Below are 26,572 nucleotides of genomic sequence, written 5' to 3'. Positions count from 1 at the left end.
TGACCAGCATTGACTTTTCTGGTTAGAGCTCTTTTGTTGCTGTAATAAATTATCAGATTTGTAAATTGTACTATCTATCTCTGCTGAACTATTGAAGAATATATGAAGAACTGATTAAGGGTTTCCCCACAATGGGGTTTGTCCCTAGCTGGTGCCACATCTTGTGTCCTCTTGTCTTGGCTTGTCTTCTACTGTTTATGTTCTATCTTCATTTTACTATCATGTTGATGTGATTGCTAAACTGGATATTGATATTGGGCTAATAAAGAAATTGAAGTAAAATTGCTCTAAAGCACAGAACATACCATTGCTGCCTAAAATTAACAAGTACTCGTGTCAAAGCAAAGCATACAAGTGCTACAATCATAGACTCAACAAGACAGTAAAAAGCATCAACATAAAAACTGATGAAACAAAATTGTTGAAGACCAAGAAGGAAAGCAAAAATCCACACATCTTTGAAGAATGGGAAGAGGAAGAACCAAAGTAAGAGGAAGAATAAGAAGAAGAGGAACACCAAGAAGAAAAGCATCCAGGGGCAAGAAGAAGATCATCAACAATATTGTTAAACACCCAAATATTAGTATCAAAATAATCATAAACCAGAATCAAAGTGAATAAAATGGATGTAAAATCAACCTTTCTTAATGTGGATCTAGAAGAAGAAGTCTACATAGAACAACCAAAAGGATTCCTATTATCAAAAGATGAAGACTATGTTTGTAGATTAAAGAAAGCCCTGTATGGACTTAAGCAAGCCCCTAGAGCTTGGTACTCAATATTGGACAGGTATTTGTAGCAACAAGGATTCAGAAAGGGAAATGTAGACAATAATCTCTACATAAAGGAAGATCAATACAATATGATCATCATTGAAGTATACATTGAAGACATCATCCTTCGAATTAATGATGATAGATTAAGTTAGAACTTTGCAAAAGATATGCAAAATGAATTTGAAATGTCTTTGCATGGGGAGTTGACTTTATTTATGGGACTCCATATATCTTAGCTAGATGGAGGCAATTTCATCTCTCAAACAAAGTACATCAAAGAAATGTTGAAGAAGTTCAACATAGAAGACTACAAACCTGTGAACACTCTTGTGGTCACCGGATGCAAGTTGAGAGAAGAAGATAAATCCAAGAAAGTGGATCAAAGACTCTATAGACCAATGATTGGTAGCCTATGTTGAAATTTGGGCAGCTTCAGGATGAATTTCCCAAAAGGGAAACCCTAAAGCCCCTAAGGAAGCCCAACTGCCCAAAGAGGAATTCTCAGTTGGTTAAAAGAAATTAATTTTAGTGTGTTGGGCATATCTCTCATTATTATTTTGTAAGGCACAAAATCAATTTGGGCAATCATACATTAAAGTTTGTTGAAAATATTTTTGAGCAAATTTGAATTTGAATTATGGTTTCTCTCCAACTTAAGTCGGCTTCTCATGTCGGCCTAACTCCAATAGACACGACCTTTCATACATGAAGACAACTATAAATAGGGCATATATTCTCCTATATTTGGAAAGAGAAGAAAAACTCGCGTCTAAGGTATTTCATGACTCGAGGTAGACTCGCATTAGTCAATGATTTTTGTGGTTCATATTGTGGACAGTGGCTCACTACAACAATGGATCTAAGAGTCATATTATAGTTTTTAAATTCGCTTAATAATTACACGCTTCAACAGTAACATTTTGAAGTTCGTTTAATAGTTACATAACAATGGATTTGATGCTTGATATAACTATGGATTTGAAGCTCGCATTAAGCTCAGTGTACAGTAATATTTAAGGATCGTATTACATTCACTGTGATGATTCATAATTGGCTCATTCTTTGTGTAATTCTTGTTCTTGAAGGCATGTATCTAGATCTTTGTATCTAGCTGAAGCTAAGCATCTATATTACAGTGACTCTCTCATTTACATTGGTTTGCAAGCTTCTTGTGGCTCGATCTTAGTTATGGTGACTCAATCTCATTCTCTATGGAATTGATTTATTTCTCTGAGGATTCAATTTAGTTATTTGTCGTTTGTGGCATAGTTATATTGTTCTCTGCAGCATATTTGTAGTATCATTGTCATACTCTAAGTTGCACGATACGGGGAAATGGTACGAGTTTCTAAAACGGGTATGGGTATGAAACGTGACCCCCCCAAATTTTGGAAACGGGGGACACAATATATATATTAGGGCATTTAAGAAATATGTGCAATCATAAAGCATACATGATACATTATAATTTATTACATTATGATTAAATTGTCTAATGTCAATGCATAAACTATAAGTCTCTAAATTTACATCACATTTACTCATCAATGATCACATAATGAAAATAGAAATATCCAAAATCAGCCTTTATTATATATCCAAATTTTAAAATCAGCCTTTATTATATATCCAAATTTTAAAAGCAGCCTTTATTATATATATGAGGCTACAAGTACAATAAAGACAATGAGGCTGCAATTACTATAAAGACTAAAGGCTAATAGCCTTCAACCTTCATCCTCGTAAAAAATAGAAGCATAAACATGCTCAATAGTGGATGGTGGAACTGAAGAAGATAATTGGCCAATTCCACTTCTAGGATCTCGTTTCTGGATCCACATCCCATTCTTTGGAAGGACCACTGCCATATTTTGGACCCCTACGAGATGCAAGGCAAAGGTTGGTATTGTTTACAAAAAATACCAGAATAAATATGAAAGAGTCAATAGTTATAAAAAGTACTAGAAACTAGAAAAGGACAAGTAAATTTATTATTGAATGCTTGACCCTCTTGCCACGAGAAATTTATAATTTCTTGTCTCGTGCTTAATTGGGAGTCTCCTCCTGCATAGTCGAACAACCTTGGTGCTCTTGATTAAATACAAGTTCCATAGCCTAGTACCCTAGGTGCTCTTGATTATTGGGAGTTTCCCCTGCATAGAGGGCTTGTTTCTCTTGATTAAATACAAGTTCCATACCCTAGAACATGACAAAATCCAATGGAAACATTGCAATCCACCCAATCCTGAAATCTTGAATAAATGATAAGTCTACTGGATTTTGAGTGAGATCTAAAATTCTACTTTCTCCATATGAAATCCAATGAGGGGAAACCACTCTCAAGCATCCTGAATCATTTCATGGTAATGGTAACTTTAAGAATTTAACATTACCATGAACTGCATATCAACACTAGGGCCATAGGCTTGAACACTAGGCTGCCCCAATCAAAAAATTGTGTTTCCAATCTTCAATAGATACCTCTATCACTCTTGAATTCGCAGGGAGGGAAAATTAAAAAATAAAATAAAAACAACGAAAAAAACACCACTTAAAGGCTAAAACGTGGTCATACGACCTTGAAACGCATTTTAGACCATATTGGGCCACATTTCCCCCACGTGAAACGTGGCAGTACAACCTAAAACGTGTTTCCAGGCCGTACCAAATGCGTTCCTATGTTTCCCTATCGTTTTTGCCCAGAAACAGCCTCTGGCCCAGCATTTCCTGCAACATAGGTCATATTATACTCTGAGGTATGTCTCAAAGGAATCGTATGACTTTATGATAACCTTATGGCTCACACAATGAAGGATCATGTTATTTATCTCTGAGACATACGCAAAGACTCTATGGTTTTCAAATCTAATTCCTATAGTTTGTATTCTCTACTACATTGGTTCAGTCTTGTAGAAATTCTCGTAGTCATATATATGTTGGAAGTATTGCCTATATTGGAATCTTCATGGTCAAGTAACCTTGAATGACTTTTGATCTTATGATTTTCATGGAAATAATTTGTTGTATAAGACTTCTTCAGAGATAACATAATATGACAGTCTCTCTACAATGATGTTGTAGCATGATTTCTATAATGGTAATAATGTCAATGAAACTAAATGTATGGAAGTCTTCCCTATGATAGTGACCTAGGTCATGATTGTATCCCTATTGCAGTTACATTATTACATAACAATATACCTTGATACTGTTGAGGAGCATGACGTAATGACATGAAAAAAATTTGATATGTTATAGTGACATGACAATGTTCTGATGATTGACATGACAATGCCTTGATGATAGACATACAATGTTTTGATGACAGGAACATACTCTTCGTGACTGTATGAATGAAAAATGTGACAGAGATTTTATGGATGTGACAGTTTTATGATGGCATCTCTCTCGGACTTGTTCCTTTCATATCACAAACAAAGTTGTGAATTGACCTGGGTTGGCCCTAGGTAATTGATACTTCTCATTGTACTTTGTATCTCAGCTAAACAATTGATGAATATCTAATAGAAGAAGAATTGAATGGGTTTTCCCCTTTGTAGGGTTTTTCCCTAGTCTCTAACCTAAATCATGGTGTCTCTATTGTGGATTCCTTTCTTCTGTTGTTCCTTTTGTTCTACTGCATTTTGATGTTATTGTTCTTTCTACATAATTGCTAAAGATGTTATGATGTTATAGATGATGAAAATTTTGTAAATGCAATTATCTAAAGTAAAGAACAATCTAACCCTAAGAAAAATTAACATTGTATCAACGTTGGGCTGAAGAAAAGTCATTGAAAGATCACCCCCATGAAGGCACCTATGATGGATCAAGCAAAGTGAAATGGATGAAGATGGCAGAGACCTAAAAGAAGCTAGGTTTTAAAGGAAACCCTAGGGAGACATTTTTACAAGCAAGAAAAAGGCATGTTGTGATTCAAAATCATTTATATGAACAGTAAGATGCCATTCAGTTATTCAAGTACCTGACAAATTCAAAGAAACCCTAGTGTGAATCTTCCTGATTTGACATGATCAATGAGAAGTCCTCAATAAATTAAGAGAAAACCTAGGAGTAGGGTAAGTTGCAGATCTTGTTGTCATCATATACCTTGATGGTTGGACTTGGCTGTCGATGAAAGAATATAAAGAATACAGGTAGTATTTTTGAGGATACATCTCTCTTGAAGACAACATTGACATGTGATTCATGTCAGTGATGCCTCTTGGCTAAGAGGGAGACAAGATAAAGAGGGAGTTGAGAGCCTCCTACAATCTGCATGGAAGATAAGTACCTTCTAGACTTATGTCATCTCTTTGTGTCATTGTTCTTGATAATTTATATTTTTTGGTTATTGGTGATTCTTCCTACATGGGTATTTTATTTATTTCACTAACTACTGGTATGAGGATTTGATCCATCTTAAAGATCATCAAGTTGAAAAATAGTGCAAGAAGGGTCAACAGAGGGAGTTGGTCCAGGAGAATGGAGGATCCACTCTTACATCTAAGAGAAGATAGATAGTCCTCCCTCATCACCAAGTACACTTTCATTATGTTTATTTACTTGGCTATTAATGGTCTTTCTCTTGTTCTAGGGTCACTGGTGTTGGAAAATCAGAAAGGCAGAAATATTTTCTTATTCTTGATAATTAGTTGTCATATTCTTGATTTGTTATTACATTTATTCTTATCTTCTTTCTTTTAGTTCATCAAGCAATTACCAAAGCAATAGAACATAAAACAATGGACACCAGATGTAGGCTCATAGCTAGGGAAAAACCCCTCTCTAGGGGAAAACCCAGTCAATAATTCTTCCTTCAATAGTTTTCCAAAGATTTTCCAAGACTCTTGACCTTGACACAAACTTTCATCCACACCAAGTCAACCTTCTTCCTTACTTGCAAATGATCCTTCTAGACCTAGCAGCAACACCAGTAATGACAACACTTTCGTCGATCCGGCGACTTAGACCTTGCCTTAGATACTTCGATCTTCACACAAAACCTTCGGTCTTAGCCCAATACAACTTCTTGAGGTGGCAACATCACATGACAAATGGCTACGGCATCAACACGGCAACTGACTACATCATACAACAACTAGCTACAACATCAACAAGAGAACTTCGATCTTCCAAATTGGGGCACGAGAGAGAGAGATAGTTGCACCAAAGGTTCGATTTTCCCTTTCTCCTTCTCCTAGACCAAACTCGCACTTCCCTCTCCTCCTCCTATTTTTCACTTCTTCCGGCTTCAAAAGATATCGAACTTTCTTGTGAGAGAAAATGCTTCAAATGCAATTCGAATGGCTTCATTTATAGCCCTTTGGTGAGATCAAATAGCCTCCTTTGAGGCCGACTTGGTGTGGAGACAACTTAATTCATATTTGACTCAATACTTAACCTTTTTACATGATTCAAAATCCCAAGAAGGGTCTCTTTAAAAGTACAATGACTCTATAGACTCAAAATAAATCCTAAAATTCCTCAATGGGGACTTTGACCTAAAACATGGTGACCCAAGCATGAAACCCATGCTTTAATAAGTCACAATAATAATAATAAAAATTATTTTCTTTATTCTTTTGACAAGTACATTACAAGATGACTCAAATACATTTAATGAAGACCGAACCTAGTTACATTTTCCAACACTCCCTCTTAACTAGGGAGGTATTCATCATATACAAGTACAAGGAAGATCTCAACTATATGAACCATGAAGAACTTTAGGCACTGCAATGCCACGGACTAGATTCCCAACCAAAGAAATCTATCTGGGTGGGACTAAGATGGACTCAAGCTTTCAGCCTCTCTAGGTACCATCATGCTTACTTGCTAACCACCAACCCAAAGATCCAGGTGTGTATCCAAAAACAGAGCTCTAAAATCAACAACGCCTTTTCCAACTTCGGGACCTAGACATCAACACAAAGTGTCTGCCAGATGTCCTCCCAGACAATACTTCACTCACAAAGCCTCAAAACTCCTTGATCTAGCAGATCAAGTATAACCAATCTCTCCCAATCAAACTGATTGGTAACTAGCATGCTATCAAAACCTTTGAGAGATTCACCTGTACAAACACAAACTCAATCAATAATAGACTTTCATATGTACATAATCAAAGACAAACCTTTGGGGTCTTCCAAACAACTTGATGTTGCTTCTCAAATTTTCATAGTAGGACTATCAACCAAATCTTGGACAAAAGATTCCTGAATCATACACTTTCCTTTCCTACTTCTCATGCAACAACATATCCTTCAAAATTCATTGTTCAATCAAAACCAAGCTATGCCCTCCCTCTCAACTAGGGAGCATCTCTTTATCCAAACAAACTCTTAATCTTAGGGAGCTCTCTTCTATTCAGGCTTCCTTGGGGAGATCAAATTTTTCTTTTCATCATCGGAGAATATTTCGTGGCTTCCAATCATTTCATTAGATTTATCATTATCCATATCATGGTGATCACATCAACAAACATCTTTACCATATTGAAGATTGTGTACATGCACAACTTAGATAGCAAGTACAACCATATCTACAGAATAATGAAGTTCGCCATATCAGAATTACGGAAGCAATTCAACTCTATATATATCAGATACCCAAACTTAATTATACCCAAGAGACACATACTATACAACATCTTGCTAGGGACTTTGTCATAAACCCTAGATTACTTCATAACAACTTTCATTACATCTAGGGTTTCAATGTTTCTTCAAAGGTATGACATACCTTACTACAACATATAGAAAACCCTATAAATAATTCAAATAAATATAGATCTACCACGCATCTAACAACTTTTAAAAATTCATATGTTAGACTTTTCCACTAGGGATACAAATCCTAGATTTCATACAAGAGAATTAATCAAAACCAATCATAGCTTAGTCATTAACATGACCAACTTCCACTAGGGTTAGTTGCAAATCCTAGATTTTCAATCAAACATCAATCCCAACGAAAACTCAGATTTCAACAATCTTACACAAATCTCAAATCATCACATTGTTATCATATATCAGAGATTTTCAATTCTACTAAAGTTTAACTCAAAAACCCTAGCATTTCACAAATACTGTCATCCTAGAGAAACAATGACTAGGGCTTATTTCCAAACCCTAGGATTCATGACCACCGACAAACAAGTCTACTCATACATTTAGAACTTCATCATCATGCATAGGCATTTCATATCATCATCATGCATAGGCATTTCATATCATGTGTTAGTAAACCCAACTTCACAAATATCAACAAGAGTTAGACATACAACAAACTCGATTAGACTAGGGTTTGATCATACAAACACACATATTCCAAGGAAATCAATTCTTATAAGGGTCTTACTTACACATTTCACCAAACCCTAATGAGTTAGGATTTCAATATAGGAACATAGCAAACCCAAAATTACCAATACTTCAAAGGTTCGGGATTTTAGACTTTATCATTCAACCCTAACAAGTTAGGTTTTTCTTATCATACCAAAATCCTAAACATGGCATCATCAATAAAAACTTCAAATAGCATTTCTCAATATCCCTAAGCAGTTTAGGGTTTCAGACATTCATATTAGCACCCTTAGGTTAGGGTTTTCTAGAGAACTTGTCTAGGGTTCTATAAAATCCGTTAAGAATGGGAATGGGGTAGAATCAATATGATTCAATATAGCTAGCCATAACAATGTTAGTAATAGATTGTCAAATGAATAAACATTTATTATAAAGAAATGAATGTTTTGTAGTTTAAGGCATACCTTTGTTCCTTGATAATACTTGTATTGGGAGGTCCTCTTTCATACTCCTTGAGAATATAGCAGATGTTTTCCTAATCAAGACGATAGAGAGAGAATGGTGATTAGTATTTGATATAATCAAAACTAAATGAGTACATGAAACCAAAAAATGAAAGGAAATGAGATACTTATCTTTGGGAGTTGTTGGGGGCTCCGTCCAAATCTTGAGGGATACCTATAAACTTATAAAACAAAAGAAAAAGTCTTTTCCAAAAACATGTTAAAACGTATAAATTCTAAAACATCAAAAATATAAAATAAGATATCTAGGACTAGAAGTAAACGACTTAATAGTGTAAGTCCCTTATATCAGATTCTTCAGGTTTGACTTTCTTTGGATCTTCTTCTTCAACAATGTTAGCATGATCTCTTTCTCTCTTCTTGTTTCTTGGATTGTCAAGACAGTCACTCGTATAGTGACCCTTCTTATGACATGGATAGCATTCTACTTTGGACATTTCTACTTTATTCCTTAGTCCTTTCAATTTCTTTTCTTTGAATTGAGCAGTGTAGACATTTGAAACTTCTCTAGGATTAACAACTAATGAGATCCTTAATTCTTCTTGACTGCAGGCAGTCCATAGTTATTCAAAAGTGGGAGCTTCCTTCCAACTATTAACTCCTGCAATAAATGCACCCCAAGTAGGTGGCAATCCTAATAGAGCAATGATCATGAGTTCTTTGTCTGAAAAAATTTCATCAATGGCCAAAAGATCATCTCTGATTCTTGTTATCTTCATAAAGAAGGAGGCCACAGTATCTTCTTTAGTCATGTTTGTGGTCCTTAGTTCATTCTCCAAGCTTTCCACTTGACCAATGTTCTTAATAGTGAATAACTTTGACAAGGCTTCATACATTTCCTAAACATGATTGATGTTGGCTACAAATGGGACAAGGTTGTCCTTTATTCCTTCCACCATTAGATTCATGGCCACCAATTCCAATTCTCTAAACTTTACTTTGTCCGCATCTCTAGAGTCATTTGTAGGCTTCTTTACTTTTCCTTTGACCAAGTCAAGTACTTTGTTCTTTTCAAGGAGGAGGTCAATCCTCTTCTTCCAAGACCTGTAGTTTGAGGCTCCTTCAAGTTTGTTCTCTCCCTTGATTGTGTTAGACATATTCATTGAATATAGTAGACTCCTTTCTTGGAATAACCCTTCTGAATGGTTCCTTGATCAAGTGCTTGAGACTGCCTTTTTCTTCTTTCTTTACCAAAGCTCCGATGCCAAGTTAGAAAATCGGAAAGGCAGAAATATTTTCTTATTCTTGATAATTACCTGTGAAGTTCTTGATATTTTATTACGTGTATTCGTATCTTCTTTATTTAGTTCATCAAGTAATTACCAAAGCAATAGCACATAAAACAATGGACACCAGATGTAGGCTCACAGCCAAGGAAAAACCCCTCTCTAGGGGAAAACCCAGTGAGTAATTCTTCCTTCAATAGTTTTCCAGAGATATTCCAAGACTCTTGACCTTGACACAAACTTTCCTCCACACCAAGTCAGCCTTCTTCCTTACTTGCAGATGATCCTTCTTGACCTAGCAGCAGTGGCAACACTTTCTTCAACCCAGCAACTTCGACCTTGCCTTAGAGACTTCGATCTTCACTGAAAGACTTCGATCTTCACTCAGAACCTTCGATCTTGGCCCAATACAGCTTCTTGAGGTGGCAACATCACACGGCAACTGGCTACGGCATCAACACGACAACTGGCTACAGCATCATACGACAACTAGCTACGACATCAACAAGAGAACTTCGATCTTCCAAACTAGGGCACGAGAGAGAGAGAGATAGTTGCACCAAAGGTTCGATTTTCCCTTTCTCCTTCTCCTAGACCAAACTCGCACTTCCTTCTCCTCCTCCTATTTCGCACTTCTTCCAGCTTCAAGAGATATCGAACTTGCTTGTGAGAGAGAGTGCTTCAAATGGAATTCGAATGGCTTCATTTATAGCCCTTTGGTGAGGTCGAATAGCCTCCTTTGAGGCTGACTTGGTGTGGAGACAAATTAATTCATATTTGACTCAATACTTAACATTTTTACATGATTCAAAAGCCCAAGAAGGGTCTCTTTAAAAGTACAATGACTCTATTGACTTAGAATAAATCCTAGAAGTCCTCAATGGGGACTTTGACCTAAAACATGTCGACCCAATCATGAAACCCATGCTTTAATAAGTCTCAATAGTAATAATAAAAATTATTTTCTTTATTCTTTTGACAAGTACATTACAAGATGACTCAAATACATTTATTGAAGACCGAACCTAGTTACATTTTCCAACAACAAGTACATCTAATAAATGTGAGGATCAAGCCCGCTGTATCAAATATTAAGGATGATGTAGAGCCATGATGTCATCCCATGTCTTATGAAATGATCAAGAGCTCAAGATATTAAAGGAAGGATTGCAGTCTCCTTGATTGATGACTATGATTAAAGAGGCTTCCTATTCAGAGGGAGTGGACTATCATACAATAATGAAGATATTTTGAGAGAAATAGATGCCAAAGGTTGTATGCATTTTACACAAGGACCATGATGCTACAGTGTCCAATGATTCCTCATAAGGAATATGCTCACAACAAAAGAGGGTTATGATGAGATATTGGCTTCCATTTCTCAATGCACTATTATGAGATGTACGAAGAAGCATACTTGGAACCTCCTCAGAGAATTGTAGCTCCTATTGTTAGATACTCTATTATCATATGTTCATGAAGTTGGATTCCTCCATGATGTTCTTAAGGAAGAAGCGTATGTAGAGCTACCTCCAATCTTTGAGGCACATAGGATAAGATTCACGATTATAGATAGAAGAAAGTCCCATATGAACATGAGCAAGCCCTTTAGTCTTGGCATACTTCGATTAATGATCATCTGATGCAAACCCCAACCTCTCTTCTAGATTGAAGGTATGTTTTTAGATATTTGGCTATATACACTAACAACTTATTTATGATAGAGTCATTCAGTGCCGAAGGGAGCTGACCTCAGATCCCTAGTAATCAACTTAAGATTAGAAGTGTAACAGAAAGATGATGAGGACTTCCTTGTTAAGGAAAACATTCTTGGCATGATAGATTACATTGGAGCAATTGAGAGAGACGCCTCTTCAAATTCAGATTTGATGGGTCCCATGATGAGAAGACAGTCAAATGAATTTTTGCTTTATGAGCCAACTCGAGCCTGGATATGTTCTTTGGGTTACTGCTGAATATGTGCAGAGATATCATCATAGGCTGAGTCACACTACTAGAAACTTGATGGATACATAGTTGCCAACTGAGACTGGAAGATATTGTTGACAAGAATAGCTCACCTGGGTACTGTTGTCGCTTGGGTCTGCCATGATTTCTTGCATGAGCCGGAAACAAAAGTTTGTTGAGGCAAAGAAAATTATTGAGGTAGGTATGATTGTGAAATCTCCTTCGAGAGCTTCTTGAGCATGTGCTGAGCACGAATATGATATATTGTGATATTAGAGTAAAAGTGGACTTTCAGAGAATTCTGTGTTTTATAATCGGTCCAAGCATTGTGAGATCAGATATCATTACATCCAGGATATGGAACAAAGGGAGAAATGAGACTCCAATATTGATTTGTTGTGGAATTGAAGCAGTGAGGCTTCAACAGATGAGCAGATAACATATACTCTTCCCAAGGCTTTGCTGAAAGGGATTTTCTTGGTCTTCAAAGAGCAGCTTGGACTGATGGATGTGACCCTCCCGAGCAAGGGCTCCGACTGATCGAGGACATTGAGTTATGCTCTTCCCCCCCCTATTTGAGTCCACAGGGAGAGGAATTGAGCCTAAGAGCTCCTGGGGTTGAGGGAAATCTGAAAAATAGGATAGTTTGTGATCCTTACCTTGCACGGTAAGTCGTATCTTGCCTATTGTCTCTCTTTAGGCTTGACAGAGTATACCCCAGTTGGCATCCTACCCACAAGTTGGTCTTGTTGGGATTGTTTCCAACCCATCTGGCAAATGGATGTTGGCTACTTGAGTTAGGCACAATCCGTGCCATTCGTGGTAAGTGATATCCCGCTCAAGTTAGGGATGCAAGTGTTCTACCACTGACTCTTGAGGGTCAAGTTGGGAAGATCAGAAGACAATATGATAGTTGTCATCCTTACCTCATAGTAAGTAGTATCCTACCAATTGTGTTGATGATAAGATAGTTATGATCCTTACCTTCCATGGTAAGTCGTATCCGGCCTATTTTCCTTGGATATAGGGCAGTAGCTGAAGCTCCCCTATGATGATTCTTCTTCTTTAGATTGAGACACCATTGTTCAACTAATTATCAAAGGAAACAAGTTGAGTCAAGATGTGTTGACTTGGATATCTTGTTGATGTAGCTGAGATGAAGGTCATAAGCTTTACCTTGAGACTTGTAGAGTTTGGAGGATCTCATCAATCTCCCCTCTCGACAGATGTGGATTATTCTTCTTCTATGAGACAAAATGAGATGCAATAATGATGCAGCTGCCTGCCTTTTCTATTTAGACATATCATCCGAGATGAAATTTATGATGCAGATGGAAATTCCTCCCTAGCTGAGAGGGAGTGTTGAAATTTGGGAAGCTTGGGGATGAATTTCCCCAAGCCCAACTTCCCAAATAGGAATTCTCAATTGGTTAAAAGAAATTAATTTTAATGTGTTGGGCACGTCTCTCATTATTATTTTGTAAGGCACAAAATCTATTTAGGCAAGCATACATTAAAGTTCGTGGAAAATGTTTTTGAGCAAATTCGAATTTGAATTATGGTTTCCCTCCAACTCAAGTCAGCTTCTCATGTCTGCCTAACTCCAACAGACACAACCTTTCATACATGAAGACAAGTATAAATAGGGCATCTATTCTCCTCTATTCGACAAGAGAAGAAAAACTCACATATGAGGTATTTCACGTCTGAGGCAACTCGTATTAATCTATGATTTTTGTGGTTCAGATGGTGGAAAATGGCTCGCTACAACAATGGATCTAAGAGTCGTATTATGGTTCTGAAGTTCACTTAACAGTTACACGCTTCAACAATAAGATTTTGAGGTTCGTTTAACAGTTACGTAATAGTGGATCTGAGGCTTGCTATAACTGTGGATCTGAAGCTCACATTAAGCTCAGTGCACAATAATCTTTAAGGATCATATTAAATTCACTGTGATGATTCGTAATTGGCTCATTCTTTGGGTAACTCTCGTTCTTGAAGGCACATATCTAGATCTTTGTATCTCACTGAGGCTAAGCATATATATTATAGTGACTCCCTCATTTACATTGGTTCACAAGCTTCATGTGGCTCGATCTCAGTTATGGTGACTCAATCTAATTATTTGTGGTTTGTGGCATAGCTATATGGTTCTCTGCGCCATATTTGCAGTACCATTGTCACAATATATTATGAGATCTGTCTCAAAGGAATCACATGACTTTATGATAACCCTATGGCATGCACAATGAAGGATCTCGCTCTTTATCTCTTAGACATGTGCAAAGACTATGGTTTGCAAATCTAATCCTGTAGTTCATATTCTCTACTACAGTGGTTCACTCCTATAGAAATTCTCTTAGTCATATATATGTTGGCAGTATTTCTTATATGGGAATCTTCATGGTCAAGTAACCTTGAATGAATTTTGATCTTATGATTGTCATGGAAGTAATTTGTTCCATAAGACTCCTTCAGAGATAACATAATATGACAGTCTCTCTACAACGATGTTGTAGCATGATTTCTATAATGGTAATAATGTTTATGACTCTAAATGTACGGAAGTCTTCCGTATGACAGTGACCTAGTTCATGACTATATCCTTGTTGCAGTCACATTATCACATAACAATATACCTTGATACCACTGAGGAGCATGATGGAATGACATGACAAAAATTTGATATGTTACAACGACATGACAGTGTTATGATGATTGACATGACAATGCCCTAATGATAGTCATACAATGTTTCGATGACAGTAACATACTCTTGGTGACTATTTGGATGACAAATGTGATAGTGATTTTATGTATGTGACAATTTTATGATGGCATCTCTCTCGGACTTGTTCCATTCAGTTCACAAATGAAGTTGTGAACTGACCTAGATTGGCCCTAGGTAATTGATGCTTCTCATTGTACTTCGTATCTCAACTAAAAAATTGATGAATCTCTAATAGAAGAAGCATTGGATGGGTTTTCCCCTTTGTGGGGTTTTTCCCTGGTCTCTAACCTAAATCATAGTGTTTCTATCGTGCATGTTTTCCTTCTGTTGTTCCTTTTGTTCTGCTACATTGTTGGTGTTATTGTTCTTTCTACATAATTTCTAATGATGTTATGATGTTATAAATGATGAAAAGTTTGTAAATGCAATTATCTAAAGAAAAGAAATATCTAGCCCACTTTAAAATTAACAACCTGCTCTATGTGATAGCGTCAAGACCAGATGTAATGTAAGCAACTAGACAGGTTGCAAGATTTCAAGCAACATTGGAGGAAAATCAAGTTCTAGCAACAAAAAGGATCTTCAAATATCTCAAAGGAACAATAGACTTTGGGTTGTGGTATCTGAAAGGAAAGAAATTGACAATGATAACTTACATAGATGCAAATTGTGCAGGAAGTATAGATAACAAAATAAATACAAGTGGAGCAACCTTCTACTTGGGAGACTATTTAGTGTCTTGGTCGAGCAAGAAGCAATCTTCAATATCCTTGTCTATAGTAGAAGAAGAATATATTACAACAACAACATGTTGTACTCAGGTCCTTTGGATGAAGCAAACCTTGCAATACATACAAGTAAAATATGATGAGCCTATTCTGATACTTTGTGACAACACCAGTGCAATAAACATCTCCAAGAATCTAGTGATGCATTCCAAGACCAAGCATATTCCTATCAAGTTTCACTTTCTAAGGGAGCAAGTCACAGAAAATAATATCAAGCTAGAGTATGTTGGGACAAAGGAACAAATTGTAGACATCTTCACCAAACCACTTCCTAGAGATACATTTGAGTATCTCAAACATAAACTTGGAGTAATTTCTACTTCAAATTGATTTGCACAATATTCAACAAAGAAAGAAAAGGAAAGAGAGAATGTCAAGGAGGTTACCCTTTGCCATTCATGTTAAAGGGGGAGAGAAATATCAAGAAGCATGAAGATAGGGGAAGCATGATCACAAGAGGAGTATGATGGTTTCCATCAATGAAAATTGGGGAGATTGTTGAAAGAAGTTGTCGTTGATGTCAAAGGTTGTCGAAATGAAAGAGAAAGTTACATATTCAAATAGCACATTTCGAAATATTGCTTTTAGATTTGGATACTCTATATTTGAATGAATTTTTATTGCATTTACATAGCTCAAAAGGAAGCATAACATGTATGTTTGGAAAGATTATTCGGAGACCTTTCCAATGGTATATGGCACTCCCTCTAAATCCTCACGATTGAGGAGAAATGATTTTTCGAATATTCACTATACATTCTGCTAGTTGCACAAGCCAATCCAACTAGTGGACAAGTCAGCCAATATAGACTCTGAATGCATTATAAATAGGCACAAGGAGCATTTCAAGTCACTCGCTCAAGCAAGTTCGGATCTGTTCAAACAAGCGAAGAAAATACATATTTCTTAGGTTCATAACTCATGAACTAGAAGTGAAAAGCTACTTTGGAGAGACAATCTAGGGAAGGATTTTTGGCACATTTTGAAGGGTTTTTGGCTTATTTTGGAAAGGTTTTTTGGCTTATTTTGGAAGGATTTTTGGCACACCTTTTGAAGGTTTCTGGTCCTAGTTAGAAGGCTGATTGCAGACCTGTTATTGAGGGTCAAATTTTGTCCCCTTTGAAGGCTGAATTTCATATCTATGTAGAGGGCCAAATTCTAGTGTGGAAGGCCGATCTTTGGCTTGTCCTAAGAGTAGCGATATGTCCCCATTGAGGCTAAATTTGATGACCAAAGTTCTGGTACAAAGAAGTTTGAACTCAAGCTTGTTTTGAGGGCCAAATCCTAGTGTGTTTGAAGGCGATTTTCAAGATTGTTTTTGAAGATTTGATATTGTTCTCTATTGAGGAGGTTGAACCCTGTGGATGAGGTAGAGTTCTAGAAGTCAAATTTTGATTGCTTGGGGGCTGAGTTTAGGTGCATTAAAGTACCAGTTTCAATCTTGGTTTGGGGCCTATTGAGGTTGAGTTATATTGATAAGGAGGTCGAGTTCAAGGATCATTATTTGAGGATAGTTATGTTGCTAAGAAGGCCGTGTTTGGGAAATCGAGTTCTTGTTTGAAGGACAAAGGAGAAGCTACCAAGAGGGAAGACTTTCTTTGACTAATATTGACTCTTGTATAAGCTTTGGTGTTGATAAATCAAGGAGTTGGTGCTTCCTTTCAATTGGTGTTGATAAACCAAGGAGTTGGTGCTTCCTTTCAATTGGTGCTGATAAACCAAGGAGTTGGTGCTTCCTTTTAGTTGGTGTTGATAAATTTGAATGTACTCTTTATATATATTAAGAAAAGCATTATGTGATTTTCTCCTACTTTGGGCTTCCACATAAAAATCTTTGTGCCTTTTATATTTATGTTCTTTACTTCATATTTATGAATGCATTTACAAGTTTTTGAAGTTAAAAATGGTTAATACAAATTCACCCCCACCTTCAGTATTGTTGAATATTCCAACACGTCACATATTTCACGTATCAAGCATGACACGTTTATGATACGAGTTTTACTCATGTCTTGTTGATAGGACATAAGTTTGACTCATGTCAGACACAAGCCCTTCTCATGTACCAAAATTTGAACACGGGTTCAATGAAAAAGTGGCCCATGACTTCTTAAAAGTGATTTTTTGCCTCATTCTCACACAATTCAATCACGGGTTTGAAGCTTTCAAAAGTCTTGGAGTGTAGTGAAGGGTGATTAAGCAGTGTTAGAAGGGACTTCAAGTGTTGGGAATTGGAATTGTGAAAGTAACATTCTCCTTTATCTTTCATTTACATCCTTTTACTTAAACTTTTAACATTACCATTAATTGTTTGAGGATGTTGAGAGTGGTTTCAACCTCATTGGATTTCATATGGAGAAAATATAATTTTAGATCCCACTCAAAATCCGACAAACAACAGTTTTCAGGATTTCAAGATTTGGGGTATTACAATGTTTACATTTGATTTTGTCATGTATGAGACTATAGAACTAGCATTTAATCAAAAACACCAAGCTCTCCTTATACCTCAATATTAGTGGAAGTGATTGTTGAAATCCTCTATCATGACCCTATTCAAAATATACCATCACTCAAACAAAATCTTGATTTGAAATGTTAAGCTTTTTCTATCTTATTTTAATCCTTTGAGGGTGATGTTGATGATAAGGATCCCAATATAGACAATGATTTTGATATGTAGTACTAGTTATTTGTTGTAGCATGATTTTTTTTTGGACTCTAGAGAACATTTAGAGGCTCTTTGTTGATGTATTTTTGGTTAAAAAATGGATTGCACTAGGTGCTATTTCAGTTATATGCACTAGTTGTATGATTGAATTTGTATCATCATAATGTAAAATTTTGTAAATGTTTTAGTTTCTAAATTCTAAAGATATTTGAATCTTTGTCTATATTTCATTTTTGTATGTGTGATAACTCACTAATTTGTTATATGTGTGTGTGTGTGTGTCCTCCATGTCTCGTGTCATCATTTCAAACGACTTAGATGGGTGAATAACTGAAAATGGGTTACACTTTTGGGCCAAATGTGGCGATGGAATTTCAAGGTTTTCCTCTTTTATCGAATTGCAACCCTCAAAATTCATATAAGCATTGTGAATTTTGATTCGGAGTAAAAAGCCAATATGTGAAGAATTATGTTGTTGTTCTAATGATATTTTTTACCAAAAAAAATAGTGTCATATAATCTCTCAATTTTCCATTAAATGCAATATATGTCATTGCAAATTTTCACAAAACTTAAGAGGTATGCATGTATTCACGTAGCATAACTTAGTGTAAGCTGTGTAATTATATATATATATATATATATATATAAGAATGATCTATATGGAGAGTACTAAGTTTTTAATATTAAAAAAATTAATTTTTTTTATACAAAATTATATTTTTTAATTTTTTCGAAGTTGGCGAAGTAATATTTTTATTTCATTTTAGAACACGTGTTCACGTAAGATTTTTTCAACTATTTAAATAAATTGAAAAACCAAGAGTACCCTTTTGAAGAGGACTCGTAAATGAAGATAGTGGTATTTTTTGAAATTTTTTTGTTGTGTATATTTTATGTTATTGAATTTTTATTCAGCCCCTTTGAAACTGTCCAAAAAAATTTCAAGCGTTATGTTTAAAAGAAATTAGATGAAAAATATCATATGAATTTGAAAATGTCAAATTAATATGCCATTGGATAGAGGATTCTTTCACGAATCCAAGATCAACTCCACAACTTAAGGATAGATTCTTCCCTAAATATGCTAGGGTACAAGAAGGGGTTGCAAATAAATTTGCAAAAGGGGTGCTAAAACTGTGATTTTTAAGACCTCGAGAGCTCAGTCGAGTGCATAAATTCAAAATTCAAATTGCTCGATCGAGCGCTTAAATTTAAAATTCAAATTTCTCGATTGAGCGTTAAAGAAACCCTCGATCAAGTCGTATACGTGGTTAACTAGCAGCTCGATCGAGCCATTAAAAGCCTAACCCACCAACCTCCTATCAACTTTAATTAATACTATTAATGGTAAATGCTATGACTTAAGGGCTCGATCAAGAATTTGACTCGGATTAGAAAGTGGCTCGACCAAGGGTTTTTTTAAACACTAGATTGAGCTATTTTTAAGCGTCTCAATAGCTCGATCAAACGCTTAAAAACTGCTTGATCGAGCATCCTTTTTTCACCAAAACGCACCCTCATTTCGCCAAAAATTGTAACCCATCTCCATGTTATCACCCAGACCTAAGAGGTTTGACCTAAGGAAGGTTTTGTACACCTTGATGACTCGACACAGATCTATGAAATTGATTAAGAGGGGCCACCTCGCCTTTTGAGCTTCACTCGTGACTTGTGGGGATGTTTTACCTTGAATTCCCATCCATCCACCTTTGGAGAAGATTTGGGAGTATTGCATTGCACCTTTTGTGGAGTTTGTTGAGGATATACACACCTTAGAAGTCTTTAGAAATTGGGCATCCCACCTTGGAGATGTTTTCTTCCCTCATTTAGAGAAAATTCTCACTTTTTGGGGGCCATTTCACTTTAGTTATTGTACACATGGTTTGAACACCCCATCTTTAATGTATTTTAGATAAGTTAGTTGGAGAAGAGTGTATTTATTCTCCCATAGGCTAAATTTTAGGTAACTCATTAAATATTGATATTTATTGTAAAGGAAGGTGGGCATCACTCTATAAATAGAGATGCAGTCCTCATTTTCTCTGATGGTTGGATTGGGGGAGAGATCCCTTCACATTTTAGTAAAATATGTTGGAGACTTTCGTTTTTTTCTTTTTGTTATGGACAACTAGCTAGAGCGTTCTCATGGAGACCTTATCCTGTGGATGCTTCTCAATGAATGGATGTTCAATGGATGAATGGCTTTGTGTGTGATGTGATGAGTCAGTGGTCGCTTAATTTCCCTATGGTATTTTATCTTGAATGGTTGCAAATGGGGTGTACAACTCTAGTGATGGTAGTGGACCCTCTTCTACCTTCTTTCATAGATCCCTTCTCAAAGACAATGGAATAATTCTAGTGGAAAATTTTCCCCTTAACCTTCTTGAAACTTATGAAGCAACTAGGGTGATATATTAGGGATTGCAATGGACTGCCCTAATTATCATTCTGGTTTCACTTGTAATTTTCCAAAAGAGGATCCTTTGTTAACCCCATATGCCCATTGGAAACACAGTGGTCTCTAGTCCTTCCATCAATTCCAAAATTTTCATCCTCTAAAAATTGTTTTGTTGGATTCACTCTTCAAAATCAACTGAGGATGCATTGCCCTATAATTCCAACAATTCTACCCTAAGGAATCCCCCCTTGAGTTGGAGGAGAGCCAACCTAAAGTTTATAAACATGTTGGTGAGCTGAAGATGCCCTCCCACTTAGTTTCACCAAGGCCACACTTGTGCTTTAGGACTTTATCTCAAGAAATGTAGGTTTGCGTCACAACAAAATACCTCTTTCTTGGTCCATATTTGATGTGTAAGGGTTCTCTCGCTAATGTGTGGATGAATATTTTGGTCCTTCAAACTTTAATTGTTGTGGATTAATTTACATAGTAAAGGCTAGCAACTTGATCCATTTTTGAATTGTACATTTACTACTTGGAAGAAGTCTAACATGCTAACACCTTTTTTCTCCTTTTCTATCTTCATTTAAGGGTTAACCATTTGTATGATATATCTTAGGAATACTTGAAAACTTGTTGACTCCAATTCTGGGGTGAAATTAAGTGCTAGTTGAAAGAGCATCCTTTGGAGTCCGCCCTTGTGAAATTTATAAATTAATTTTAACCAACCTTGATATATCTTAGGAATACTTGCAAACTTGTTGACTCCAATTCTGGGGTGAAATTAAGTGCTAGTTGAAAGAGCATCCTTTGGAGCCCGCCCTTGTGAAATTTATAAATTAATTTTAACCAACCTTAGAAGGATCTAGTGAGCTTTCATGCATCATTTTCCCAGCCTAATTACAGAAGAAAATAAGCCCTCTAAGAAAAACCTTTGACTCCATTTTCCCTGCAGGATTCACACTACTCTCTACATCCCTAAATTAATCTTTTACCTCCTAAAAATACAAAAGCATTGTTTTACTAAAGCTATTTTCATTATCACATTGTGCTTCATTGTTTAGCTTTAGTAATCCTACTTAGGGATACCCACCCTTGAGCATAAGAGAGGTGGCCTAAAGTTGAAAGAATAGGTTTCTTAAGTGATAATGGTAACCATCCAAGTAGTTCCCTCTAGGATTGCACCTGCTGTTCCAACCATGCTCTCTGCTACCAGAAATACGATATCTCCCCATTTCTATTAATTCAGCAGAGCAGTAGATGGCCTGTATTTCAACAACCTCGGCATTTACAATCAATTTACTACCCATTTTGCTCCTTTCAACAACCTGTCAATAAGGTTGGTTGAACTTGAAGGCAGCAATTGCCTTATCTTCAATCAACTGACACAATTTCCTCATCTTCTCAATGGTTTTCTTTCATGACAATCATCACCTTTATGACAAAGGGACACACACAGCCGGATATACACATTTTTCAACATTGATATATGTTGAAATTAGTTGCTGGTTGGACGAATGAGGCCGGTTGATAAATCTTGCAGCCACATATTTCACGAAATGGCACCTTTCAAGACGTGAATTCAGCATCTAATAATGGCGGAGGTTGACCGAATTGGGTGAAAGAGAAAGTGACCTCTTGTGGGTTCATGTGAATCTTATCGAGAATTATTCCAAAGAGAAAAACGAACCACAAACATATCCTACAAAGAAAATCAAACACCATTATAAACGGAAATCGTTTTGGCTGTGCAGGATAGCCAGTAAGTCACGGATGCTCCTTCTACTCCAATGGGACAATTATTTAAACAATTTTGGATGAAGCGCTAACCAAGAGATTTCATAAAATGTTCAACCTTGGAAGGAAAAAAAAACTTTTTAATTTTTTTGCATAAATTCGTTAGTTTTATCCTCATTAAATTTAGTTAGAGATATCCTGACATAAGACAGACAAACAGACAAGCTTTCAATAAACTTTAGTAATCTTTTGTAATAAATGAGATGTGTCTGCAAGGCATGCACAGTAACAGACGTACGCATACAGAAAAGGTTATGTCAACTAGTAGCCCAGTGTAAGCAAAAACTGTTGGGCACTAATATAGAAATGAACACACAATTGTAAGAAAGAACCATTACGCGCTAATATTGAATTTGAATACCCATTTGCATGCAAGAACTGTTGGAAACTAACATTGATGATGAATGACGTGAAGGAGAAGAATGGGAATAAAAATAATTATTACTGTACCAGCTTTTCGGAGAAGCCGTTGAGCATGACCTTGAAAAACGAGGAGCCCGTGTTTGAATTGGGCTTACCATCACCATGAGTCCTGTAACAGTTCTGGGTACACCGCAAACATGCAGAATATCTAGTTCCAACTTTCTGTTCCCCTTCTTCCACGGCCATTGTCACTGTAATTGTTTAATTCTTTTGCTTCAACTCAGCTCGCACCAATACATGGGTGGTGCTGCATGCAGAGATCATATACAACAATATTTTAATTGATTATCATTAATTTGAGTGGGGAAGCATGGAAAGGTGTTTCACATGCATATAAATCAGTTCAGTGAGTCAATTCAATCCTTGATTTGAGTCAAGCCACTAAAACTAATCATTTTATAGCCCCTTTTAAACCCGGATGGGTATACGGATTACATGTAGCCTCTCGCTACTCATTTTATTGCCCCTTTTAAACCCGGATGGGTATACGGATTATGTGTAGCCTCTCACATATGCGTGTGGGATGTCTATTCACAACTAGCATTATATCGAATGGTATTTTTAACAACCATGTTTGATCCATTTTCCACGACGTGACCTCTTAAGCTAAATTAAATATATAATGATTGGTTTAAATATTTCCTTGTGTGATTAATTTAAAAAATGTTGGAATTTGTGAATTTAAAATGTGTATTCATTAGGTTGAGTAGGAGCATGAGATTTTAACTCGAAGTTGAAATTTAGTTAGGCTAGAATCAATTGAGCAAAATAAATATAGGTGATCAATTTATAATGGTATTTTTTTTTGGATCTATCATATTGAGATTATTTGTGCATAAATGATTTCAATGTGATAGATTCAAAAAATGAATTTCAAATTAAATTCTAATTACAAAAGCTTCCGTTTTCAAACATTGTAGTATGTTGATTTATGTTTTGTATTAATGTTATGTATTTTTAAATATTATCAAGTATATTTATCATGCACATAATGTGATTATAAAGTTAAAATTTGTATCACAAGTCAATCATAATAGGAAGAAGTTGAATTTTGATTAAATAAGTTTGTTGTGAAGGATATTAACAATGATTTTGAGGTAAATTGAATAAGTTTGGTATTTTAAATGGTGCAAAGAAGGAAACTAGACTATTTTCACCTATAGTTAGAAAAAATGATAGAAGACGAATTTGGCATGAAATATTAAGACATCAAAACTTTAGAAACATAAAGTTGATGGTTAAGTTGAATGTGGTTCATGAAATCCCTATAATGGTTCCTTTAGAAAGATACATGAGGGTCTTCTTAGTAATCATCACCAAAAAAATACTTGGGAAGACGGATATGAAGGTGACTTTCTCACTTTGAATTCTCTAAGAGACATGTTAGAGTATGTAAAAGGCCTCATCAACCCGAAGCTTCAAAAAGGAGTGTATGCAATATTATACTCATGTGGTAAGAGTTGAAGTTACACAATACTATAAAAGAAGAATCTATAAAAGTAGAAAAATGTAACACCATCAACTTAGACAATGACATTAAACTCATAGAAGCTTGGAAAGTGATTATTCAACACATTATTGGCAATGGTCCAACCAACCTTAACCAAGATTGATAAAGAATCCACATGGAAAAATATTTCTAATAATATATTAAGTGTAAAATCATGGGCATTGACTCCTAAAGATGAATCTACTCATAAGGTTTGAAATGTCGAGGCAGAAAATCTCTCCAACAAATTATTCCTCTTCCAAATAACTATCCTTATGTGAAGCCCCAAGGGTTAGCTCAATTGGTCGAGTTCTCGTTGCTAAGTACCTCGTCACATTTGGGAGGTCATGGGGTCAAATCTCCTCGACGCCCTTGGGGTTAGGCCTTGCTTGTTTGGTCGACAGGTAGATCCCTTCCGGTTGATTTGCCTGGATTTTTCCTATGGATGTAGTGGCCACCCAGTGTCCTTGAACCACCCTTAAAAAAATAACTATCCTTATGTGAAAACATGAACAATGAAATCACTAAGAAAACTTTTGAAAGATGGATGTCTTAGAGGGAAAAGACATAGCTAGAATGTGTGCATAGAGACCTTTGTACAATGAACCACCCTTAGCTAGTAAGTGCAGGTGTGTTCTTAGCTTAATGTTTTTTCCATGTTTACTTAGGTTTATTTCTTGAAAATCAAGTATATGTTTGTAAATAAATTTAAATAGTTCAAGGAGTTGACTAAAAGGAAATGTGGGTCAACATGTGAAATGTTTAAGGTCTAGCAACAAAGGACATTATGTGACTTACACCTTTGAGGGATACTTATCTTAGAAAGGTATCTCGTGGTAAAAAGTATTACCTTACACTCCTCAATAGAATGGTATTTTTGAGACGAAGAATAAAGCCTTGATGGAGATGGGTACATGTTTGCCTCAATTGAAAGGAATACCAACCAAGTTTTAGGTAGATGATGTTTCCTACTCAAACTATATTTTGAATACAAATCCAACTAGGGCATGTGGGATGTCAATCCTCTTAAGAAATGGAGTGGAATGAAACCTCAAATTAGACAACTTAAAACCTTTGGATACATGGGTTGGAATCATATTCTAAATGAAAAATGGGACAAGTTGGACACCAAAAGTAAGTTTTTCATCATGGTCAGTTACTCTAAAGAATACAAATCCTATCAACAATATGATCCAACTAAGCAAGAAATGATCTATCAAGAGCCTCATTCATGGCACCAATTTATTGTTATTCAATGAATATATTTTATATAGTTGAATATGCTAGACTTGGCTCTAGATGATAAATTGAGTTTTAATATCGATGAGAGTATCAAAGCTAACTTCTAGCCACATTTCTACTATTTAATTGGCTAATATCATGGTTGAATATATTCATGGTGGATACATTGTGGCACACCCCCTCCTAGGTCTACCCAAAGTAACCATGCCAACCGGGGTAAACATGAGAAGAGAGGCTACTATGATCCAATTCGACCTCCTATGTCACCTTAAGGAAGTGGAATCGATGGAACATCACATACAGTCATCCAACATCATCAACAGACCCCTCAGGAGACAAGTCAACCACTCAGACAACCTATCCCTGGGTCCCACTATTGTTTTGTAACTCTTAGGCCTCAATCGCTCTCATGCTATGGGCAAGGAAGTGACCAGCAACCTAAAGTCGCTCTCATAGGCCTGCCTACCAGCAACTGTGGTCCAAAATTATTAGTTTTGTGCTAGCGACCCCGAGATTTGAGCCACTTTTCTAGCCCATAATCTTGGCCTTTACCCAGAACTTATTGTAACTCTCAGAAATCATTAAAAACAAGATAACCATGTTGATCAATAAAAAATGACCCTTAGGACGAGGCCTAAGCATCCCCAACCGGGATTGACATTGTGTCAAACACTTCGCATCAATGCAACCTACAAGTCTATGATACAAGACAAAGCATAAATGACTAAAACAACTTATGAAACATAACCAGAAGGATCACCTCCTTCTCCATTGATCTATTACATCATCAATTAGGCCTTGCCTCCATCCATTTAACACTTACAAGTAAATATATGAAATAACCATGACATGAACCAACCATTCAACCATGCTTATAACCAGCATAAAACTGTATAAATATCGGAGATATGACAAGCATTAAATCCACATATAAATCAGTGCAAAGTGAGAGAACTTAGCTTTTATTGATGATAGGAAAATACGACCAGGTTCAGGACTTCCATGTACCACCCGACCATAGAAATGGCGAAACCAAACCTCTCTTTCAGCTAGTCACCCCCGTGCCATATTCCAAGCATGAATGTGGGATCTCATAGAACAACTAATCCAAGAACAATCAAGGGAATCCAAAGGTTAAACCACCTCCACCCTCATCCAATGGTGATCACACCAAAACTAGTGCTCTGATCACAACCGAACAGAACTTGGAATGCCATCCAGAATCC

At 36.2% G+C, this 26,572-nt stretch overlaps 1 protein-coding gene across 1 annotated transcript in view; it reads right to left on the bottom strand.

Annotated features, from left to right (window-relative positions):
* The window catches only part of LOC149233825 (B3 domain-containing transcription factor VRN1-like), a 248,358-nt gene extending 225,339 nt beyond the window's left edge, over nt 1–23,019 (bottom strand). The window contains exon 1 of the mRNA XM_089376822.1: nt 22,643–23,019. Coding sequence (XP_089232948.1) covers nt 22,643–22,801 — 159 coding nt within the window. The 5' untranslated portion in view covers nt 22,802–23,019. The remainder of the gene's footprint in view (nt 1–22,642) is intronic.
* Nucleotides 23,020–26,572: the final 3,553 nt, after the last annotated feature.

This window comes from Pinus tabuliformis, chromosome J, assembly GCF_031772625.1.
Source record: "Pinus tabuliformis cultivar Carrire ecotype Pingquan chromosome J, CPIR1, whole genome shotgun sequence".
In the NCBI taxonomy this organism is placed as follows: domain Eukaryota; kingdom Viridiplantae; phylum Streptophyta; class Pinopsida; order Pinales; family Pinaceae; genus Pinus; species Pinus tabuliformis.
Note: the sequence above shows the minus strand (reverse complement) of the source record. Positions and strands in the feature narration are given on the sequence as shown.